At 35.5% G+C, this 25,507-nt stretch overlaps 1 protein-coding gene across 1 annotated transcript; it reads right to left on the reverse strand.

The window, feature by feature from the left end:
- Window positions 1-14,887: 14,887 nt before the first annotated feature.
- LOC141704181 (probably inactive leucine-rich repeat receptor-like protein kinase At5g06940) lies at window positions 14,888-18,115 on the reverse strand. Its single transcript, XM_074507484.1, has 2 exons — window positions 15,543-18,115; window positions 14,888-15,383 (listed from the first exon to the last, which is right to left on the reverse strand). Exons 1-2 carry the CDS (start codon window positions 17,833-17,835, stop codon window positions 15,064-15,066), a joined length of 2,613 nt encoding a protein of 870 aa, XP_074363585.1. The 5' UTR covers window positions 17,836-18,115; the 3' UTR covers window positions 14,888-15,063.
- Between the last annotated feature and the right edge of the window lie 7,392 nt (window positions 18,116-25,507).

A 25,507-nucleotide genomic window follows, 5' to 3' on the forward strand; every position in this document is an offset into this window, starting at 1 on the left:
AATATATCTAACAATCTCCCCCAACTTGTAAATTAGCATAATATACAAGTTTAACAGATATTTGATGATGTCAAAAACATTAAGTACAAATGCATGAGAATTTGACTAGATAACTACAACTTACAGTCCTTGTAACTTTATCATCTTTAACTTATGATAATAGCTTCAGTCTGTATATACTTCAGAATTTAAGCAGTTGTAGATCTTTGACTTGGCTTCAATTACTAATCTCTTTGACATCAGGAGTTGTTCAGAGATAATTCCTTAAAAGACTTCTCTCGGCATATTCAAGTTCATTGATCATCCTCCTTTTAGCATTCTTCAATTCAACCGTATCTTCACCAATTTGAAAGATAGCAGCCCTGAGATAATTTATTCTAGCTTTTCTTATGTCTTGATCTAGTCTGATCAAATATGCCTTGTCAGACTCAAGATTGAACTCCACAACCTTATAACCCAGAAAGGTAGTTATAATCTTAGCAAAGTTAGGCTTCATCTCCACAATATCACCTTTGTGATCTCTGTACTTGGGACAATATGTGCTGTCAGACTTTATAGAATAAAGCTTCTTCGGTCTCTGAATTTGAGTCTTCAAATAATTTGCAGCACTATCTGTTAATCTGTTCTTCACTTGAAGTAAGAATATAACATGTTCTAGTTCCTCAAAATACTTCAGTGGTATAGCATTCTGCCTAATATGGTATACCCTTCCATCTGTCATAAAATATAACAAGATGTGTTCTTTCAAGAAGGTATGGTAAACCATCTGTACAGATTCAAGTTGATTCAATCTTTCAGGAGTTGCTCCAACACCTGGTTCACTTAAAGAAGTTGGATCATTGGTTGTGTTATGTATTCTTCTTTCATCAGCACTACCCAATCCAGATTTATCTCTTGCTTCTTTTCCTGTAACCACTCTTGCTTCAAAACCACTTGTTGTAGTCTTCAAAGGTTGAGTCTGTTTAGCTTTGGTGAATCCTGGTAGGAGTAACTTTGAGGGTTTAACATGAGCAATGTTAGAGGTTTCCTTTAACTTATCTTCTGATATCAAGCCAACTTGAGCTATGTCAGAGGTTGCTTGCTTCAGTGTCATATCAGGACTTGCTATATCTTGACTCTGAACAACTTGAGCCATGTCAGAGGTTGTTTGAGAAATCTTCTTTGAAATCAGAGTAAGATTAGCATCTTCATCAGATATTTCTTCATCCATAGCAGGCACATAAACCTTTATAGGTTCACCAACTTTTTCTTTGCCCTTGGACCTTGGATCTATCTCCATTTGTGATTTGGCCTTGGTTGCCTCATGATTTGTCCTTTCTTTTATCACAATGCCTTTAGCCTTAGGAAGTTTCTTTTCAACAACAGAAGCTTTAGATTTGGAGTTGACTTTTTCTAACTTAAGTCTAGCTTCTTCTTTCTTTAGACTCTCAAAGTCCATTCCTGGATTTTCTTTCAGAAATAACTGTCTTGAAATTTCCTCATCAAGTTCCAGATGTTCATCAGAACTTATCCTTTTACCAGTATCAGAACTTATTCTTCTCCCAGTATCAGAACTTGTTCTTTGACTTGTAGTTCCAGCTTTACTTGATGAAAAACCTTTACTTTGACCATGACCTCCACCCATTCCAGAGTTTCCCTGGTCATCTTTTCCATCATCCTTTCCCTTCAGTGTCTGAACAGTTTTGCATTTGGACTTAATTACTTTCTCCCCCTTTTTGGCATCAGTAGGTAAAAGAAGAGAGAAAAAAAATTCCACTGAGGATTGGATTTCATTGAGTTGAGATTGCTGAGAAGCTTGATTCTTCAAAATTTCATCAATCTGAGCCTGTTGCTTCTCCTGGGTTTTCTCAATGTACTCAATTTTTTCAAAAGTTGGTTTGAAAAACTTTTTCTTATCCAGCTTGGCAACCATATCTTGCTGATTAATAGATTCTTGAATTTTGTCCACCTTGGCCTGAGTTACAGATTGTTGACCTTCAAGGTGCCTTGTATTTAGTGCAATAACTCTGAGTTGTGTCTTGAAATCATCATTGACTAACATCTCATCAGCTTTGGTCAAGTGATCAGCAAGTATGGTTGAAGAAGGAACAAAATCAACTTTGTTCCATTCCTTAGTCCACTCATATCCTCTAGGAATTTCACTCCAAGGTACTGGTGCATCTCCTCTAACAAACTTTTTAACAAGATCAGCTTTTGAAGGAGCTTGTGGAGGTACATGTCCAGATGGACCAGCTGCATCAGCATCTACATTGACAGCAGCTTCACCAGTAAGTTCATCATTAGCAGCATCAGAACTTAATAGAATCAGCATCATCAGCATCCTCTGATAAAAGAATAGTATGAGAGGCTATTGAGGCTTCAACATCATCCGCTAAGTGCTGATCTCCAACTAAGTTCTGATCAACATCCATATTCTGATGCTCACCTAAAATCTGATCTTCAGTATCTAGATGCATAGAAGGTGTTGTAGGCAATTCTGGATTAAAATCAGCATCAAGAATTGGTGTTGTTGGTGGAGTGATCTAAGTTGGTGGAGCTTCTAAGTACAAAACCTCAGGTACAATTAGATTATGAATGTCAATCTCAGCACTTGTACCTGGGTCATCAGTATGTACTTGTTCAATTACAGGAGACACAGGAGGTGTAGGCACTTGCTCTGAAATATTCCCTTGTTCTTGAATAGGAGATTTTTGAGCTGATTCAGCAGTAGGAAGTAATTCAATTACTATAGGTTCTGTTGGGATCATAGATTCCTGAGCCCCTTCCTTAGCTGCTTCTTCCAGAGTTCCTTCAGAGTATGATGATATACTGACAGCCCTCCCGACTCTTTGCTTTTTAAGTCTCTTTGCAGAACTAGAGACTTTGGGGGCTTCATCATCAGAATTTAGCTTTCTAAGCCTTTTTAGGGGCCTAGAACTCCCAATTTCAGTATCCTTCTGAGAAGAGACCTTCTCAGCTTCTATAACAACAGGTTCTGATATTGGAACCTGTTCCTCACTGTCTAACTCATCTCTCAGAACAATCCTCCTTCTCTTCTGTTGTGTCTGAGGTACAGTCTTTGTCCTCTTAGGTTTTGAAGATGAAGGCCTCACATGATGTGCTGATGGTGAAGGTTGAGACGTCTGTGATGGTTTGAAATATGTCCTAATGGAGGGTTGAGTAGGTTGAGGTGTAGTTGTGGTATGTTCTGATGGCTGTTGTGGTGGCTGGGATGTGCTGGTGGGTTAAACATCAGAGTAAACAGATGTGTATGTTTGAGGATCAGCATTTACCAGGATCTGTTTTACAGACTGAGGTATCTGTAAGGGTCTAACCACTTGTTTCTTATTTTCAGCATTTCATCAGCATAATAAAAATTATATATAAGCTGACATAATCTAGCAAAGTATACTACATTCCTATCCTCTGTCATCCTGTCCCCTATGAAACCTAGCACAACACTTGCAAAATCAAAGTGAGTTTGATGAATAAGAGCATACCCGATTTACTGACTCATGATGGGAATATCATCAAAGTTGGAGCACTTATTGGCGAATGCCTTAGTGATACAATCGAAGAAAAAGCTCCATTCCTTCCTGATTTTTGCTCTTTTCAATTGTCCAAGCTTGCCAAAACCTTTTCTCCTAGCCCAAACTGGCCATGAGCTGCTGTAGAGCAGGGTCCTCTACTCTTGAGAATGTACAGCCTTCTGGTAAGTGAAGAGCTTTACGAACTGCTCCAGGAGTAACCACATGCTCAACATCATTTACTTCAAATACTATGCTTGGAGTACCAGTAGCACCACCATCATCAAAATGCCCAGTCCGCCAAAACGCCAGTACTTGTTGGCTTGAAATAGTTTGAGGTTGGGTCAAAGCATACCCAATCTCACTTTTTGCTAAGAAATCTTGCACAAAGTGCAAATCTGATGGAGCTTCAGCCTTGTTTAAGATTGCAGCATAGTTATTTGGTACAAACTTGGCTCCATCAACAATTAAATCCTTGGGCGCCATCAAATATAAGTGAGAAACTTGTTTGCCTGAAAGGTATTTGTTGAAATGTCTGTATAGTGAACCGTCAAAAAATGTGAGAGAATAAGAAAAGAAAGAGTGAAATAGAATTAAAAATATTAATAAAAGATTTAAAAAATCTTTTATCTCTTTTACTTAGACAACCCACGTTACAGCAGTTAATGAGTAGTGGAACAGACCTTTACACCTGTCAAACATGCAGCAGTTAAGGCAAAAGTTAATTGGCACGGTAAATAAGCAATTATGAATTTGCACGTTCAGTTTTTAAAAAAAAAACTGTTCCCACTAAACAAATAATTATTACTACTTTATCTCACATAAACCAATATTCTGGAAAAAATGTGACCGTTGAGGTAATGACCAAAAATAAATCAAGTAAATAAATACTGCCACATCAGCATCAGAACTTGATTATTATCAGAATTTAAAAGTCATCAGAATATGGCTTCTTAACTCGAAAAGTGAATGTTTATTCCTGTAATTCTTCACACAAATACTGATATGGGTACATCAGAACTTAATCAACAAAACTTCCATCAGAACTTGTCCTCAGAATTTATGCAACTAACACTTAAACAGTTCATCCAAAATAACATTTATCACCACAGTAATTTTCATCATTATGGAGTGTATGTGTGTGCATTAAGCTAAATATCAGACAAAGAGTAAAGTCTGATTTACTTCAGTATATCTAAAAAATAAGGCTTAACTAAGAACTTTGCTTAAAATCTGTCATTATTCTGAAGTCTACTATAGAATGAGTTCATGCATGAGTCCACCTCAACTGTTTTGTACTCATATTATGCATCTTTTGAAATTCATTTTTACAGTGGCTTCTCAGTGCAAGGGAGTCACAACTACTTATCAGAATTTATGCTATTATCAGAGCATTTCTCCAGTAATCAGAGAATGTGAAAAGTCACCAAGAAAACTTTATTTTGCTTTTCTAATGCATGTTACTTAATACCGGCAATGCACTTGGGTTTTCCCTTCCACATTTTTACTCTAGATATCAAAGGAGTACCTGATTTTTATTATTATTATTTTTTTCTTTTGATAAGGGAGGCTTATCAGCACTTAGTACATCCACCAGATTTACTAACATCAGAACTTAACAGATAAGAAGCATTATTCTAGTTTTTGACTTAGTAATTAGATATACAAAGTAAACTTAACTAAGCTAAATATCAAAATTTGCTTGTGTTAAAAGTTTTCCACATAAACAATTACTTCAAACATGGGATCTTTAGTATATTAAAGACTACTAATTCAGCATTTAGCAAAATTATCCTCATTGGATTGAATAGTTACAGAAACATTCATATCACTATCAGAGTTTAGAAATTCACATCAGACAACAATCTTCACTTAAGCAATTTTTCAATTTAAGCACTGAATACACAAAGATAGTAATATCTGTAAATACTGATCATAAAGTCTGACGTATCAGAACATAAACTAAGCAGATTTAGAAAAAGAACCTGAAACCATTCCAAGTTCATTTACCAATCTTGTAAAGGTTGCTTCATATAGTGGTTTTGTGAAGATATATGCTAGTTGTTGATCTGTTGAAATAAAATGCAATTCCACTGTACCTTCATCCACATGTTCCCTGATGAAGTGGTACCTAATGCTGATGTGCTTTGGCATTATGTGTTGAAATAGATTACCTGTCATAGCAATAGCACTTTGATTATAACAGTAAATAGGGATTTTAGAATATGTTAACCCATAATCCAGTAACTGATTCTTCATCCAAAGAATCTGTGCACAACAGCTTCCTGCAGCAATGTACTCTGCTTCTGCAGTTGATGTGGAAATTGACTTCTGTTTCTTGCTAAACCAAGAAACTAATTTGCCTCCAAAAAATTGGCAGCTTCCACTTGTGCTTTTCCTGTCAATTTTGCATCCTACAAAATCTGCATCTGAGTAACCAATTAGCTTAAAGTCTGATTCTCTAGGATACCACAATCCCAGATCAGCTGTACCCTTAAGGTATTTGAAAATTCTTTTCACAGCTGTTAAGTGAGGTTCTCTTGGATCTGCTTGAAATCTTGCGCAAAGACAGGTAGCATACATGATATCAGGCCTACTTGCAGTTAGATAGAGTAGTGAGCCAATTATACCTTTGTAATCAGTAATATCTACTGATGTACCAGTATCTTTATCCAATTTTGTTGCAATGACCATAGGAGTGGATGTACTTGAACAATCTTGCATTCCAAATTTCTTCAACAAATTTCTGGTGTACTTAGATTGACAAATAAAAGTTCCTTCTTCATTCTGCTTGACTTGAAGGCCCAGAAAATAGCTAAGTTCTCCCATCATACTCATTTGATATCTTGACTGCATTAGCTTGGCAAACTTTTTACAAAGTCTGTTATTTGTAGAACCAAAAATGATATCATCAACATATATCTGCACAAAAAGTAAGTCCTTTCCATGGTTGAGATAAAACAATGTTTTGTCAATAGTCCCTCTCTTAAATTCACTTTCTAGAAGAAACTGAGCTAATGTCTCATACCATGCTCTTGGAGCTTGCTTAAGGCCATAAAGTGCTTTGTCAAGTCTGTAGACATGATTAGGAAATTTTGAATCTACAAAACCTGGAGGTTGTTCAACATATACGTCTTCTTCCAATTCTCCATTAAGAAAAGCACTTTTTACATCCATTTGAAAGACTGTAAACTTTTTGTGAGCAACATAAGCCAAAAATATCCTTATGGCTTCCAATCTAGCAACTGGTGCAAATGTTTCATCATAATCAATTCCCCCCCGTTGAGAATATTCTTTTGCAACCAGCCTTGCTTTATTCCTTGTAATTATGTCATCACTATCATTTTTGTTTTTGAACACCCACTTTGTACCAACAACAGATCCGTTCTTTGGTCTTTGTACTAGGGTCCAGACTTTATTTCTTTCAAATTCATTTAACTCTTCCTGCATTGCTTGCACCCAATCATCATCTTGAAGAGCTTCTTCCACTTTCTTTTGTTCAGTCTGAGAAATAAAAGAGTGATAGAGACATTCATTTGATGTAGCTGTTCTAGTTTTGACACCTGCATCAGGATTTTCAATAATTAAGTCATGTGTATGTGATTTAGTCCATTTCCTTGCAGATGGAAGGTTTTCTATAGAACTGGATGCTCCCCCATGATCCATGTTGTCTTCATCAACCTTTTCTGATGCTCCCCCTGAAATTATGCTCTCTGAGTTGGATCCTTCAAAATTGGAGTTCCCAGAATTATCAGAACTTGGCCCATCAGAACTTGATGAATCAGAACTTGAAGAGCCAGTTTTGGGTTCTGATGTTTCTTGAGATGTGGTTGTATCTTCAGTATGATCCCCCTGCACATGTGCATCTTCCTTTGGCGTAGTCACCACATTTTCAATAACATCATAGTTTAATCAATCAGAGTTTGCAGTATCAGGATTTAGACTGTCAGGATTTATAGTATCAGAGTTTAAAACTTCATTCTCAAATCTCAGCTGATCATGATCATTGAAATCTTCAAGTCCTGTAATCTTCTTATCATCAAAAGAGACATTGATAGATTCCATGACAACCCTTGTTCTTAAATTGTAGACTCTGAAGGCTTTTGTGGAAAGTGGATATCCAACAAAAATTCATTCATCAGCTTTTAGATCAAATTTGGATAGTTGTTCAGGATGAGTCTTAAGAACAAAACACTTTCATCCAAATACATGAAAATACTTCAGATTTGGCTTCTTTTTCTTCACCATCTCATATGGTGTCTTTCAATGCTTATTAATGAGTGTTGCATTTTGAGTAAAACAAGCAGTCTGCACAGCTTCAGCCCAAAAATAGGTTGGTAACTTTGCCTCATCAAGCATAGTTCATGCAGCTTCAATGAGAGTTCTATTCTTTCTTTCAACCACTCCATTTTGCTGTGGAGTTCCAGGAGCAGAGAATTCCTGCTTGATTCATTGGTCTTTGCAGAACTCTTCCATAATCAAATTCTTGAACTCAGTGGCATTATCACTTTTTATGATTTTTATAGAGTCTTTAACCACTTTATCCAGTTGTTTGACATGATCAATCAAGATAGATACAGTTTCACTTTTTGTGTGCAAGAAATACACCCATATGTATCTGGTGAATTCATCCACTATGACCATAGCATATTTCTTCTTTGCAATAGACATGACATTCACTGGACCAAATAGATCAACATGTAGTAGGTGATAAGACTCAAGAATTGAAGATTCAGTCTTGCGCTTGAATGGAGATTTTCTTTGTTTTGCCTTTTGACAGGATTCACAAAGGCCATTAGGAGCAAATACTGATTTTGGCAAAACCTCTCACAAGATCTTTCTTGACTAGTTCGTTTATATTGTTGAAATTTAAATGATAGAGTTTCTTGTGCCAATTCCAGCTTTCTTCAATTAATACTCTACTTAACAGACAGATTGCAGAACCATCAGTACTTGTTGAAAGCTTGGTTTCGTAAATGTTATCATGCCTGTATCCTTTCAGAACAACTTTACCTGTAGATTTGCTTAAAACTTCACAGTGTTCTTCAAAGAAATCCACATGATAACCTCTGTCACATATTTGACTAACACTCAGCAAATTTTGTTTAAGTCCTGAGACTAGAGCTACTTTTGCAATGATGACATTCCCCAGATTTATATTGCCATATCCCAAGGTTTTTCCCATGTTGTCATCTCCATAAAAAACACTTGGTCCAACTTTCTCCACAAAGTCTGATAGCAGGGCATTATTTCCAGTCATATGTCCTGAACATCCACTGTCCAGAACTAGGATGTTTTTCTTGTTGCCCTGCTTTCACAAAAACAACTAATGATTAGTTTTAAGGACCCAGACTTGCTTGGATCCTTTGGCCTTATTAAGTTTGTTAACATTTGCAGCGGATTTAGTATCAGAGTTTATGTTACCATTTTTCTTATCAGCATTTACACTATCAGACTTTGCATCAGAACTTACACTAGAAGGAATAATGCTAACTTTCTTTAAAGAAGGTTTTATTTGATAATAATCATAGTACAAACTATGATATTCCTTACAAGTATAAATGGAATGCCATAAACTACCACAATGAAAACAAGGATTTTGTGGCCTATATCTAACAGACTAGCTCTTAACTCCTGACTTTGAAGGTAAGGAGTTTATGTTCTTATTTTTCCTGCAAAAAGAAGCCAGGTGGTTAGAATTTCCACAGTTATGACATTTCTTTCTAGGAGCATTAGGAACAGGCTTATAATCATTACTTTTATTCACACCTTCCTTTCCATTCCTATTTTCCTAGGGAGTTTTACCTTGTTTACATTCTTAACATCTTTCAGCTTATGCTTAAGCTGCTTCTTTGTCATTAAGCCTATGTTAACTTCAGTTGGCTTATCCTGTTTTGGTTTGTCAGAAGTTAATTTCTCTTTAACTTCTGATTTATCAATATCAGACTTTACAGCTACAAACTTAACAGGATTTACCTTTGGCTTTTGTTTAACAACTATAGGCTCAATTTCTACAGTTCCCTTATCATTCTTATCATCTCCATAACCTAAGCCTTCTTTCCAGTTTCCACTACTTAACAAATTCTGAGTTGTTCTGCCAGAGTTAGTCCAAGTCCTGATAATCTCTCTTTCCTTTTCTAACTCAGTTTTTAGAGATTCATTTATTTTAAGTACTTCATCCCTAACATAAAAGGCATCATCTCTATCTTTCTGAGTTTGATGGAACATGACTAACTCTTTTTCTAAATAATCATTCCTCTTTTTATAAGCAAGATTTTCAGAAGTTAATCTTTCACATGTTAAAGTTTGATCTCTATAACTAATGAACATGGTTTTAAGATATCTTCTCAACTCAGTAATATCATCAGTATGAAAGGCGTAAGTAGTTTGAGTTACCTTTAACTCAGCATTATCAGAATTGCTATCAGCATTTGCCATCAAAGCATAGTTCTCCTCACTTTCAGAATCTGAAGTGTCTGTCCAGCTTTTCTTCTTTGTGACAAGAGCCTTGCCTTTGTCATTCTTCACTTTCTTGCAATCAGGAGATATGTGGTCTTTCTCACCACAGTTGTAGCACTTGACATTTGAGTAATCTCCTTTGTCAGACTTTCCTCCTCTGCCTTCATATTTTCTGAAATCTTTCTTATCAGAACTTGCACCTTTCCTGGAAAATTTCTTTCCCTTTCTGAATTTCCTGTATGCAATCCTTGTAATTCCTTTCACCATAAGAGCACACAGCTTCATCATCTCTTCATCAGCATCCATCTTAGGTAAGCTTTCAGTTTCTGAGTCATCATCACTATCAGAACTTGATGACTGAGTATCAGACTTTGTGATTAGAGCTTTTCCCTTGCCTTTTCTTGAGGCATCTGCTTTGGGGGATTCCTCCTCAGCCTTTAGAGCAACTGTCCTTGACTTTCTTCCATTCCTCTTGCTTCTTTGTTCCATCTCAAGTTCATGAGTCTTGAGCATCCCAAAAATTTCATCAAGAGTTGTTTCTTCAAGATTATAGTTGTTTCTTATAGTGGTGGCCTTCAAATCCCAACTTTCAGGAAGAGCTAACAGGAATTTAAGATTTGAATCTTCAAGATCGTATTCTTTGTCAACTAGTGACAAATCATTCAAGAGTTTGACAAATCTGTCATATAAACCAGTCAATGACTCATCAGGTTTTGAGTCAAAGTGCTCATACTCTTGAGTGAGTATAGTCTTCCTATTCTTCTTAATTGAATCAGTTCCCTGGAATCTTGTCTCCAAGGCATCCCATCTGCAGTCTTGCAGTTAATTACCCTATCTGACATGACATTATCAATGGCACTATGCAGCAAGTGTTGTACCTTAGCATCCTTAGCAATCGATGAGATATCGGCAGTGTAATCACTCTTCTCCTTTGGAACGGACTTTGCTGGTTCACCTGCAACTACAACAGAGAGTTTGGTTGGCTTGTGTGGTCCTTCATTGATTCTGCCAATGTATTCTGGATCTGTAGCTTCCAGAAACATAGACATCCTCACCTTCCATATGGGATATTCAGATGGTTTCAGTATGGGAACTCTAATAGTCTCATATCGATTATGGATTTGAGTCTTTGGAGGTTCTTCAGTTTTGGTGGGCTTGGTTGGAGTTTGTTCTTCTTCAGACATGATTGTTTTTGGATCTTAAACTGTTTGTGTGTTAACAGATTGCTCTGATACCACTTGTCAGGTCTCACACACTGTAGAAGGGGGTTGAATACAGTGTTTATCATAATCAAATCGAATATAAAAACACAGAAAACAGATTTTATTTAACACAATAAATTTTGTTACAATATGGAACTGTCCTCTCTCAGTGATGAACAACTTATCACGAGAGCTGCTAGGGTTACAATAAATAATAACTTCGATTATGATAACACATCTAGTGTAAACCCTATGTCTGTGTTTATATACTACAAAATTACAAGATAAATTCTAATTGATATGGAATATAATTCTGCTTCCTAAAATATATCAACTAGTTATCTTTTCTCCCAAGTATTCTATTCTTCATAGAATTCCTTCTTCATGCATATTTCTTCTTGCGTTTATCTTGATCTTCTTTCCTTTCAATCAGCCGCCTTCCTTATCTGAAAGTCTCCTTAAGTCCTGATATTATCTCCTGATAAATATCTCATGATAACTTAAGTTCTGACAACTTAAGTTCTGACTTCAGTATAAGTGCTGATTTCCAGTTAAGTACTGATTTGTCCTGTTAAGTAAGATCTGAAAAACTAAACACAGATCATATTAGTCATGACATTATCAAATATATCTAACATACAACATATGAGTTCAAATTTGAGTTAGTGCAGCCATCCAAAACAGATTCTTCAACACTTGGCCTGGATGTAGTTTCTTCCAATTTGCCCAAATGTGCCTTGCACAACACCTATGTTCAGCCCTTGGTAGGATTTTATCAATAGCATGCTTTAGCCCCTGCATACAATTAGCATAATCACAATTACATGGTAACTAATAATAAATTAATTGAACAATTAGCATATTTAAAAAAATGGTACCTTTTATTTATCAGTCATTAGAGTGTATCCATAGCCAGTGTCAAGCTCCAAGTCTTGTTTTAGTAGAGATATAAACCACTCCCATGTTTCAGTGGATTCAACATCCACAATAGCCCAAGCAATGGGATACATCCCATTGTTTCCATCCCTTCCAACTGCAACTAATATTTCACCCTTGACATAACTCTTTAGAAAACATCCATCTAGCCCTATGATCTTTCTACATCCCACCTTAAATCCAGTTTTCAAAGCATCAAAACAAATGTATATCCTCTTAAAAGTAAAAACTTGTTTATTATCATTCCTCTCCACACCAATCTTGACAGTGCTATCAGGATTTGACCTCATTATCTCAGCACTATAATCATACAACCTCATTTACTGTTTTTGAAATTCTCCTTCAATCTTAGATAGAGCCCTTCTTTTTGCAAGCCAACACTGATTCTTTGAAATAACCAAATTATGCATCTCAAATACATGGGCAGTGAATTCTCTAAGTTTCCATTTAGGGTTGGATCTCACCTTGTTACCAAATTTTCTAACCAACCAATCTGATCTAACAAACTTATGTTTATGCACAAGTATGCAACTATACTCCCTATTGTATGATTTAACTTGTAAGGCACCAGTTGGATCTATTTTACTAGCAAAGAGATACCATGGGCAGTTTTCTCTACATTTAGCTTGAACCCTTTGCAAGTCATTTTTTTAAACCAAATCTCTCTCTTCTGTTCAACGACATAGTCTATAATAGCATTTTTTAAAATCTCCCTAGCAGTGAACACCAAACCAACTTCAAAGTTAATGTTTTTCATTGGGGTTCTAGGGTTATATGTTCAGAACTCTTTTTTAGAGCTGGCCTTTTTCTTTTTTTTGCTTACTGATTCAACTTCATTATCAGATGAATCACTTGATCCATCCTCTAATATCTTGTATGAATCTGACTCATACTCACTCTCCCATCCTCGGTTCTCTGCATCAATCTCCTCACTGTCCTTATTCTTTTGCGTCTTATCAATTTTTTTAGTTATCAAACTACTAAGGGGTATATGCAGTTTATCATCATCATTAGCTGGATTACTCTTAAACCTATACACTTTCTTCTTCTTTTTCAACCTCTTCAAACTCTTCATCACAATCACTCAAATTCTGCATATACTCATCAATATCACTACCCTCACTGTCTTCTCCACTGTCACTACTCTCCTCACTCTCACTACCCTCCCCACTATCACTATCCTTTCCACTCCCAACATTCTCTGCATTATATTCAGAGTCATCTTCACCAGACCAATCACATATTTCATCAATTTCACAAGAATGATCAACATACAAATCTATTCTATGAGTTTTCAAAGAATGATAACACATTAAGTCTACACTATCATCATTCCATAGAATCTTACAATTATAATCATCAAAAGGAGTACCAAATTTGTACCAATAAATCTTGAACTCCTTATAATCAAGCTCAGTTCGAATGTAATTCTGAAACATTGGAAGAGACACAGTGCTTTGATTATTAAGAATATTGACCTTACCTCCCTCATAGCTTTTCCCACCATCATTACTTCCCGATGAATATACAAACTTCCCCATGTGATGAATATACAAAGTGATGTCGGACTCCATCTGAAAAGTAGCACAAACCGTAATTAGTATCGATTTATTAGTAACGAAATTGAAAGAATTACAACCGTATTTTCCTTAATCTCAGATATGAACCTTCAATTAAGAACCTAACCCTCAGTTATGAACCCTAAAACCCGTTCATTTATCCCCTTATCTTTATATACATATTAAGAACCAGTTTGTTTACATATATGATAGTCATGTGAGAGGCAAGTGCGTTTTTTACATTTTTCTTTTTTTTTGTTAATTTATCTTTCCACATAATAGTCCACATATTCAACCCGCATGCCACGTCAGCAAAAACCTAACGTCCGTTACTGGTTGACTGACGGAAGGACTGCGGTGAGAAAAATTTAAAAGTTTAGGGACGTTAATGTTGGAATCTTTAATTCAGGGACCTACTTTAGAAAACACCAATAATTCAGGGACGTATAAATTTATTTTCGCTCTAAAATAAAAAGTCATTAACTTTTTTGTTCTATTCTCTTGCGTTATTCTCGTCCACCCCTTAATTTTGCTCTCAGCGTTTCTATTTCCTCATCCTTACAAACTAATCCGAGCTTAGTTCCGTTGTCCGCGCCTCCACTTTGTATGTACAGTCCATACATAAATTTTAGCAAATCGTTTCCGGCTAATATAGGCTAAAGAAATTATTTTATTTAACTCATATCTACATAAGGTTTCATTCGCTTAAGAAATAAAAATATGAATATTATTGAAAAGTATAGATTATAACATTATGTTTTGATGTAGATTATCAAGCAAGTAAAATATACATTCTTGTCATATTTGATACGTGTCATTGAAGTCATACTTGTGAAATGAGCTTTGCTTTTATAAAATTTTCATTTTCAATAATTTCACACACCCATAAGCAAGTATGTTATTAATTTATAGTATATGTTATACAAAATATTGGAGGAAACTAATGACTAGCTGTAAAAAACGATTTCGCACCTAGCATCATTCTTGATATTATTGAGTTTTTATGAAATCCTTATTTTAGTTATAGTTATTCCTATCCAAAATCAAAATCTAAACCAATTTTATATGTATGGTGATTTCATCTATATACTTATTCTCAAATAAAATAAAGTTAATGATCTCCAAATAATATTTTGTTTTACACGTATTTACTTTTTTTAACAACAAATTCTGGATTAATTTGATACTATCATATTTACTGAAACTCAAAGATTATAATATTTTCAGCATATGTTCATTTCTTTTCTGCCAAATCCAAATCCAACGCCTTGTATTTTCTCCCCAAAATTACAAAAACATTCTATTTACAAACTGGAACGATTTAGAATCATTGATCAAAAGTTGAAGGGGCTATATATTAAACACTTAAACTGAAACATGAACTTTATATATAAGCTTCAATCAAAGGCTTTGTAGAGCTCTCACAACCTCACACATTGGTGGCCTCTTCTCTGGTGCCACAGATGTGCACCTGGCAGCAATATCTAGAGCTCGTAATATTGCTTGTTGGGCCGAGGAGTTTGAGATCTTCGGATCAACGACTTGAATTGCCCCATTAGTTATGTTGATTTTTCTTCTCACGTACTTGACAATGTCCAGGAACTCTCCTTCCCCTGATTCTATTTTCTCATCAGCTGCCCTGCCTGTCACTAGCTCTAACAGCATTACCCCGAAGCTGTATGTGTCCATTTGTTCTGTAGCTTTTTTGCTGTATCCACTTTCTGCATTCAAAATTAACCGTTAAAACTTGTAAATTGTAATGCCATACTCGATAAGAAAACATGAGTCCTCATTTGAGCGTACTACATTTTTGCTATCACACAATACAGAAAGTACTGAATTTACAATACTAGAACTAAAATTTGCTAAGAAGTATATACCCGGTGCAATGTAACAGGACCCTGAAGATGCTGATAGCACTGATGACTGAAATGCAGCTTCTCCTACAATCCTATCAAGAGCAAAATCGGTGATCTTTGGTTCAAAATTTTCATCTAGAAGGACATTTGTAGACTTGACATTTCTGTGAAGCAAGCGGGGAACGTAATCCTGGTGCAGGTAGGCCAATCCTTGAGCAACCCCTGTTGCAATTCTTAATCGAACATCCCATGACAACTGAAAATCAGGCGAGGCGATCATATTCCCAAGACTCCCTTTTGGTAAATGTTCATAGATTAGGATGAGTGCATCACTGGAATAACAAAAACCAAGAATTTTAGCAATGTTTTTGTTCCTGATTTTTGCCAGTGTCTTGATCTCAGCCTTCAAAGTTTTCAGAGATTGGCTTTCAAAATTAAGTATCTTTTTCACAGCAACATGTTCTCCACTAGGCAAGTTTATGATGTAAACCTTACCAAAAGCCCCACCACTCCCTCTAGCAGCTTTGTCATCCATTGCTACTAACAGATCCTGCTCAGTGACTCTGAGTGAGTAGAAGAAAACTGATCGCCAAGCCCCCATTTGAGAATTTTGCTTTGAAGATCGAAACATAACATAAACACCAGCAATAAGAATCACAATAGCAAGTGACAATGCCAAAGAGATTATAACAGAAACCATTTTTGATACGCCAGCAACTTCATGTTTAGACTTGTTACCTCCACATGAATTAGGTAACCCCTGGCCACATAGTCCTGGATTGCCTTGCAAAAATGAAGCCGGAAGGCCAGTTATAAGAGACTGAGGAACCTCACCAGATAACCCATTGAAGGAAACATTGAAGAGGGCAAGTTTCAAATTTTGGAGTTCTTTTGGGATAGAACCAGTGAGATTGTTATGAGAAAGATCAAGATAAGTAAGGACTGGGAATGCAGCAAGTGAATGTGGAATTTCACCTACTAAATTGTTGTCTGCCAACGAAAACGAGACAAGTTTTCTACATTTTTTCAGTTCTGGAATTGGACCAGTAAGGTAGTTATGAGAAAGATTTATAATACTCATTACAGGTGAATCACAGAAATTATGAGGAATTTCACCATATAAACCATTAACAGAAGCAGAAAACTTATACAAGCTCTTAACCTGTCCAAGGCCCTGAGGTAGTTTACTGATGAAGGTGTTGTTATCTATCTGAACTTGCTCTAGTTGCTTCGCCATCGATATCGACTCTGGAATTTTCCCAGAAAACCTATTGTTCTCAGCTCTGATAATTTTGATTTTCGGCAATGACCATAGCCCATCAGGAAAATGACCTGAGAACCCATTGTTCTGTATCTCAAATCTCTCAAGATTTAAGCAGCCACTAGTTGAACTATTGGGTACAGAACCATTGAAGAAATTAGTATGAAGACTGAGGGTCATAAGGCCTTTAGCATCACAAACACCATGTGGAAATGACCCGAAAAGCTTGTTCTCTGAAATATCAAAAGAAACCAACTTTTCCAAAGACACCAACCCAAGTGACTGTGGTAATACACCAGTAAGATTGTTTTGTGAAAGGTCTAGTGTGGACAGACTCTTTAAATCCTTAAAAGAATCTGGTATTGCACCATAAAAACCAGAACTTTGTAACAGAAGCTGCTCAAGTTTAATTAACTTACTAATACCAGTTGGAATCTCACTTGCCAAGAATGGATTTTCAGACAAATCAAGAACAGTAAGCTCAGTTAAATTACCAACACCAAAAGGAACATTACCTGAAAGCAAGTTCTTACCCAAGTTAAGAACTTCAAGCTTCTTCAACAAACCAATGTTCCCTGGAATCATTCCTTCAACATGATTTCTACTAAAATCAAGAATTCTCAGTGAATCAAACTGAGAAATCTGATTTGGAATTGTACCCCATATAAGATTGTTGCTAAGATTCAAAGTCTCTAAAGAACCACACTGAGAGAGATGAAGTGGAATAGGCTGATTAAAAAGATTGTCAGCAAGATTAAGATGATAAAGATTTGGAAGTTTACAGATAGTAGCAGAGATTTCACCAGAAAGGTTTAAACTTTGAAGATTTAAAGATGATACAGACAGACCATCTTTAGTAGCTATACAAGTAACTCCAGTCCAGTTACAGTGATGGTTTGTTGTAGTATTTGACCAAGATGCTAACAAGCTCAAAGGGTCATCAATGGAGTCCTTAAAACTGAGAAGAAAATCTGACTCAGTTGAAGCTGAGATATGAATGTACACTGAGAAAAAAAGAGAAAGCAGTAATGTCATTTGGCTTGTGATAGCCATTGAAGAGCAGTAAACTGAAGAGAGAGTTTGTATTGTTTGCTTGTGTTTCTTGAAGTAAAAATATGAGTTAGAAGAAAGTGTGAGTGTGACTATTAGAGCATTAGGTATGGCTTGATGATGCAATGGATGATAAACAACTGTTCATGTCTTCCATACCATACACAGTTTCAGTTGCCTACAACAGTTCTACAGAGCACTATCAATCAATGGTGCATTTTATCTAGTACAAATTTGCAGTCCAATTTAGTAATCATGCTGCATTGTGAAAAAGGCCATGTCACTAGGCACAAATCTTATTTCACACACATCTAGTATACTATTATAATAATAGTAACACTATCTCGAACTCGTTTAATTAACCGAATCAAACTTTGAATCGTAGAATTGAACATAAAATAATTGTCTATAAAATATCCGAACTGGATAATTTTATTAGGTTGGACTGTACCTCTTCTTAAAGTTCCATTGTACCTAAATAACATTGGCATGTAAATTTGCTAACCATGAACTCATATCATTGTTGAGCAGTTTTTATCAGAAATTTGTAACAAATTAAGTTGTCAAAAACTGAGTACCCGTGACTGGGGATGCAGGTGAAGACAGGAGTAGAACAGAAGTAAGAGACAAATGCAGACAAAATATATAACACAAAAATAATTTATATACAAGAAATAGAGTGTAAACATGCATGTGCAAATGTGGGTTCCCTTATCGAAAACAACCCTTTTGCACATTCTTGTAGCTCTCTAGGATTCCCAATGCCTGTTGACCCCTTTCTTCCATTTTTATGAAAAAAGGCTTCTTCTTTTCTTGTTTACTCCTTTTTTTCTTTACTCAAATTCACTAGAAAAAAGTTTTTTCTATACACAATGTTGACATGCAGCATGCAGCCTATACCCGCCAAACGAGCGGGCCGTGCGTGCCGGTCCGAATTTTTGACGGGCCGGTTTTATTATAACTGAACTCGTGAACGGTCCGTGTAAATCAACGGTCCGTGCCGTGCTGAGACGACCAGAGGAAGCAATAACCCGTGAACAGCCCGCGATCCAGGCGAATAAAACGGTTCAACGATTAAGCGGTTCACACACGAATAAAGACGAATAAAACTTTTTATTTTTATTTTGTTTTGTTTTGTATACATGTACACAAATTGAACTCCAGGCGGTTAACTCGCGAATGACCGAATTATTACTTTTTCTTTTTTGCTTTTTTACCTTTTTACTACATAACTTTTTCTTTTTTGCTTTTTTACCTTTTTACTACATATGTTTACTTATTGAGTACTATATATGTTTACTTATTACTACATAGTTGCCATGGATTTTTTTTTAACCATCAGCCTTTACTTCACCTTCTAATATCGCAGCTTTGTTTAAGAACCTGCATTAAAACAAAAAAAATCATTTGCCATCTCAATTAATTTTTTCTTTTATACTAAATATCTTCTTATTTTAAAATGTAATTTAAAAACAACCGAACATGTAACCAAATTAAAATCACTACATAATGCTATGTTATCTGTAGTTATTAAGACATGCTAACTGTTTCATTAAACATAGTAGTATAGACATATATAATACTCCAGGCGGGCCGTGCTGAATAAACCGCCAACTCGCGGGCCGAGCCGAACAATTGCACAATTGTTTATCCGCAGGCGGTTAGGCGGGCCGGTTCCGGTCCGGTTCCGGGCTAGTTCCGGTTTTACAATTTCCGATTCGTGTTCGGCTCGTCTAGATATACGATTAGTGCCGAATACTGAACCGGCACTTGACGAGGCGAGTTAGACGAATTTTTGGCGAGCCAAATTCCGATCGTGCCGAGCCAAACCGTTCGTTTGGCCACCTCTAATTACAGATCACAACAGTATATATATGTTTTCTTTTGTCCAAGAATCAACCACCATCTCTTTTATGCAGAGTCTCAAGAAGCTATCCTCATAGTATAATAGTAATAAATATATTAAATATTTAATGTAATGATTAATTTTGTTTCATAATAGTGCTGTTAAACTTGATTGAAAAGTCACAAGTTTCTTAACTCTTTCTCCAATTCTCTGTAGTTTCACCTATCATCATTATGCCCAGCTGTTTCATATAAGTGGTACAAGTAAAATTATCACAAAATTCACAATCTTTGTTCCAGCCTTGCCTTATTTGTTAATCTGTCAGAACAATATTTTCTTTTTACATATTTCCATTTCTAATACAGATATTTTTTCAAATTATTGAAAACAAATCACTCACATTACACACAAAGGCCGATACAGAATTTTTTTACGGCAAGGCACTGCATAATCTCGCTAAATGAATAAAAATTTCCTATTCCTGTTTAAATCAGGTTGAGCTGAGGTTTATGAACTCTATAAAATTAAAAGCAAAAAGAAAGATGTGGCCATCATCATGTACATGGAACATATAGTAGAGGTGCTCTACTAGTAGGGAGTAAAGTTGTAAAGAATGTATATCTACCTGGATATGTAAAGGGCCTATATACATTCATCATGTAAGTTGACTTAATGATAAAGATTTTTAACTTTTAACTAACCCTGGAAAAAAAGATTGAAAAGTGAAAAGGAAAGGGAGTGACCTGCAGGCTTTTTTCTGAGTTGGTGTGTGGTTTGAGCAGGAGGAAAATCTAAGGAGGTGGATTTTCTATGATATCAGCTACATCACATCACATCTTTGTCCTTGTTTCTATCACACCCTTCCATAAATTCCTCATCTTTGCCAACCCCCTCTCCATTTTCATTTTGAAATTTTATTTTTCGAGGGACATTCATAAGAGCATGTCTAATAATGTGCTGTATCTTGTCATATATCTATTATATAGGATTAAAAGTAAAAATCTCAATCCAATAATATACTAAAATTTGTGCTTATATAGCATAATGCTATGATTTGTGCTAAATTTAGCATAAAATATAGCATTGTGCTATAATTGTCAACTCATCAAAAAGTAAAAAAAAAAGAGAAGAAATGGATAAAGTAAGAAATTAAAAGTGTGAGATATTTGGAAGGTAATTAAATTTGTAATAAAAAGTATAGTATATTTTGGTAGTTATCTAGATTTGAAACAATATTTAGAACAAACAATTGCAGACATTATGCTATTTTAATACCAAAATATTTTTTTTGATACTAAATTACAACAATAGGTACACTTATATTTAACACACGGTTGACTTTGCTTTAACACATTTGACCTCTTCTCACATGGGATTCTTATATTGATTAGCAAGCTACTACCGTATGATCATAACTTATAGGCTTAATAATGAAATTGTTTGTACTGTTATGCACTGAAATTGTATTAGGATTTTGTCCAAAAAGTCTAATTTGGGCTCTCCTTGCATATAACTCTCCTTGCATATAAATTTGTTTAAAAATGTGTTAGCCATCTTCAGGATTAATTAAAATGCATGTAAGCTGGTTTAATACCAGATTTTTTTAATTTTCTAGTGCAAAAATATATGAAAAGATCAAATTATCCTTACATTAATCATTTTCAAGGGGTGTTCATTGTTTTGGTAGGGGACAATTTTGTCTTTTTCCTTATTTCTTTGCTCCGTAAATAACAAAATCGCTTGTATTAGGAGTTTTTTTTTGTGAGGTGTATTGGGAGATTTTATTTGATAAGAAATTGGTGGAACTTACACTATGTTCCCGGGTTCTTAAGTAAAAGAAAAGAAAAGAAAGGGATATAAAATTGAAAAAAGAAAAGAAAAATTTTGATAAGTATTTTTCTTAATTGTGAAAGAAAGTAGAGATATATTAAAATATTCAATATAATTGTTACTATAATTATTTTTCTCTCTCAATCATTCCAATTTTAAAAAGAAAATTTTAGAGTGAAATCAAGTCATTTTTAACTTCCCTTTCTTAAAAAATCTTGGGAACACGGTGTAGAAAATAAATTAGTGTAACTCCTTAGTTTTGATGACCACAACACAGCAAGCCATCATGTTGTTATTTGAGGATGTTTGCAGGATATAACAGCTTAATGTCATTGGTGTTTAAGTATCATGACAGCAAGCTATCATTAGACAGTGATATATTTCAGCAAGCTATGATCAACAGTGTCAGAATAACAACAAGCCAAGATGCACAGTCCAGATTCAACAAGGAAGTCGAATTTCATGGAGATTTTATAGGATCTTCATATATATATCAGTTGTAAGGACTTCTCTAATATAATATACGTGCATGATATATATAGAGCTCTTTTATAAAATGTTTTAATCATTCAAATTGATTTTCTAAAGAATATGAGTTTGTTTCTCTTTCAAACTCTTTCTTCTATCTTCTGATTAAAACGTTTTATCCTCTACTAAATAGAAGAGATATTTTCTGAATGTTGGACTTCTGTGTTTCTCTTCAATCTAACGTACACATGAACGTTGGAAACCATCCCAACGATCTTAAACGGTAGAATTGGATTCTAGCCGTGATAAGTTGTTGAGAATGTTTCAAACGTTAATGTGTGGTTATATATGTGGTTTCTTGCAGTTTTGAGGACTGACGAATTTGCAAGCAAGAACACATACAACTCCTGATCTTTATTAATTTCAAAATACTCTCGAGCTCTAAATATATCCACGTGTTTTATCTTAGAGAGAGTTTATAGTTTGAGTTGTAATCTTTATCATTGATTTGTATTGTTCAAATTGTATTGATTAGTTGCTGGATAAGTTGGCTAAGGAAAATAAGGGTTTAGTGGTTCTTGCTAGAGGAGTTTGTACTACGGGGTAGTATAGTACTTAGAGAGCAGGTTCTTAAACAGGGTTTCAGCAAGCCATTATCAGCAGCTGGGATAAAGGGAGATATATTGTTATATCTTGTAGTTGTAACCTTCATTGATCAATAATATATTCTCTTACCAAGTTAGTAAGGGACCAGGACGTAGACCATAGGGGATTAGGGGTCGAACCTGACTAAAATTCTTGTGTGTTCTATTTACTTTCCTGCACATTATTTTCTGCATTGCATTTAGTCATCTCAGCTTACTATCATTGTCAGATTATAGTTCAGTTGGTAAAATTTCAGTAAGTTATTATCGAGTAAAATCTAAAAGTAATCCTAGTTAGCCATAATCACCTATTCACCCCCCCTCTAGGTGTTATTTCAGTTGGTATCAGAGCTTTGGTATACTAATCTTTCTGTAACAGGAATAGTATTCGATCGAAATGGCTGACAAATATCCCGAAGGAACCTCAGATTACCGAGCACCTCTCTTGCTTGGTACAGAAAACTATAACTGGTGAAAAGGTCGCATGGAAGTGTATCTATCCAGGGAGCCACTAGCTTTGAGAGTTGTTCAGAAGGGTCCTTTTGAGTTCAAGGACAAAGAAGGCAAAGTGAAAGACGTTGATGATCTCACAGAGGCTGAACTAATCAAATACAGCTTCAATGGAAAGGCTAGGAATTCTCTCATGAATGGGTTATGTCTTAGTGAATGTGATAAAGTCTCTTCATGCAAATCAGCTAAAGAGATATGAGATACTATGGAATTGTATCACGAAGGATCCAAGAGCTTAAGGAAGGTGAAATTGAGCAAACTAATGAATGAGTATGGAAATTTCAAGCTTCAAGATGGAGAAACTATTCGAGAAAGTCAAACAAGATTCCAGATAAACCTGAATGCCTTAAAGCAGCTTGGCAAACATATCCCACAAGAAGAAATCAACATGAAGATACTTAGTGCTGTGCCATTTATCTATGAACCAAAGGTAATAGCTCTAGAATCCTCTCCAACTATAGATACTATGGATCAATTGGCTGTTTTTGCAGAATTGGAACAATTTGAAAGCAAAATCAAGGAAAGCCAATCAAGTTCTATGCAAGCTCCAGTTGCTCAAATGAAGCAATTAGCTCTTCACACTAATGATAGCTTACTGGAATCTGAAGATGAGTCAGACGAAGAACTAGCTTTAATATCCAGGAAGATCAGAAAGATGATCGAGAAGAAGAACAAGCTGAAAAGAGATAAAGGCAGATTTTCCAACAACAAGAAGCCCAACAAGGATTCTAAAGATCAGACATGCTTTGAATGTGGAAAGCCAGGCCATTATAAGCGGGACTGCTACAAATTGAAGTCAAAACAACAAACTGTCTTCAAGGATAAAAAGAAAGCTAAAGCTCTAATGACTTGGAGTGATGATGACTCAGTTTCCAGTGATGATTCAAGTGGAGACATGGTCAATCTTGCCCTAGTTGGACTTGATAAAGATTCTGTTCGAGGAAATTCAGAAAGTGGATACCTAGAAAGTGATTCAGAAGAAGATCAGAGTGAGGTAAACTCTTGTAAATATAATTTATCTTCTGAAAATATTGTTTTGGAACCACTAACTATGACCACTAACTATGCAGGAATGTGAGAATGTATCTATGGGAGAATATTATTATCTTAAAGCTGAAAATATCAAGCTAAAAGAGAAGAATAATTATCTCAAGACTATGGTTCAAGATCTGATGAGCAAAGTGGATACTTGGATTGACAAGAAGGTACCTACACAAGCTGACAAAGAGGCTGAAATCAAGGATCTTCAAGCTAAAGTAAGTCATGTGGAAAACTTCAACAAAATTCTCCTCAAAAGAAACAAAACTCAATTAATGGATATCACAGAGTTAAAGAAGGAGATTGAAGTAAGGGATGAATGTTTGGAGCTGTTCAAACTCAGAGAATCAATAAATGCAACGCCTTCAAATCAAGCAGAAGAACCATCTCAGCAAGCTGAAATCATAAGTCAGCAAGCTGAAAAGATTGATCTGCTCACAAAGGAAGTTGAGGATCTGAAAAAGGGCATGGGATCGTTTGTTCAAGGAGAAGAAAGTCTCAAATCAATGATGAACAACACAAATATTCCATTGGTCAGAGAAGGAATTGGAATGAATGCGAACAAGAAGGACAAAGCTCTAAGATATGAAGGAAAACATGGCATACCCTATAATTATGCTATGCCTTGGAAGATATGCAACATATGTGAAAAGAAAGGGCATCTTGAAAAACATTGCAAAGTTCAGAATGGACAAAAATCATACCATGGAGGAAACAAACAGAAAACAGCTTACTATGGTCACAATGGCAGAACAAAGACTGCTTATTATCATCAGGCTGGCAGAGTTAAATCACCTAGATTTATCCAAAAATGGATAAAGAAATCTGCTTTACATGTTTTATATGTTTTATCTGCTAACCATGTCGGACCCAACAAACTTTGGGTACCAAAAGGTTGAGTTATTTTATTTGTTTTGTAGATGTGTCTTGCCGCTCGAGTCAAATCAACTCAATGGATTTTAGATAGCGGATGTACTAGACATATGAGTGGAGACAAAGCACAATTCTTGAGTCTTCAGATGAAAAGGGTGGAAGAGTGACTATTGGCGATAGCAAAACTCTTCAAATCCTTGGAAAAGGTAAAATAGGTAATAAACACATTTCAATTGATAAAGTTCAATATGTTAAAGGCTTTAAATATAATCTGCTTAGCATAAGTCAGTTATATGATGATGGTCATACTGTTAACTTTGGTATTGGTAAGTGTATTATTACTATTGGTACTAACAAAGTCCCCCTAGTTGCTAGAAGGGAAGGAAATATATATATTTTGGACTTTGAGTTGCAGAAAACAGCTTGCTGTCTTGCTGCAATAGACACTGATCCTTATGTTTGGCAT

This window comes from Apium graveolens, unplaced genomic scaffold (assembly GCF_009905375.1).
Source record: "Apium graveolens cultivar Ventura unplaced genomic scaffold, ASM990537v1 ctg7526, whole genome shotgun sequence".
NCBI lineage: Eukaryota > Viridiplantae > Streptophyta > Magnoliopsida > Apiales > Apiaceae > Apium > Apium graveolens.

What these genes read in the sequence shown, in the direction of transcription:
- LOC141704181 (XM_074507484.1), bottom strand. Translation starts at nt 17,835, where the DNA reads ATGGCTATCACAAGCCAAATGACATTACTGCTTTCTCTTTTTTTCTCA. An exon ending in GTCCTGTTACATTGCACCGG is followed by an intron (nt 15,384 to 15,542) that starts GTATATACTTCT and finishes TTTTGAATGCAG; the next exon opens with AAAGTGGATACAGCAAAAAA.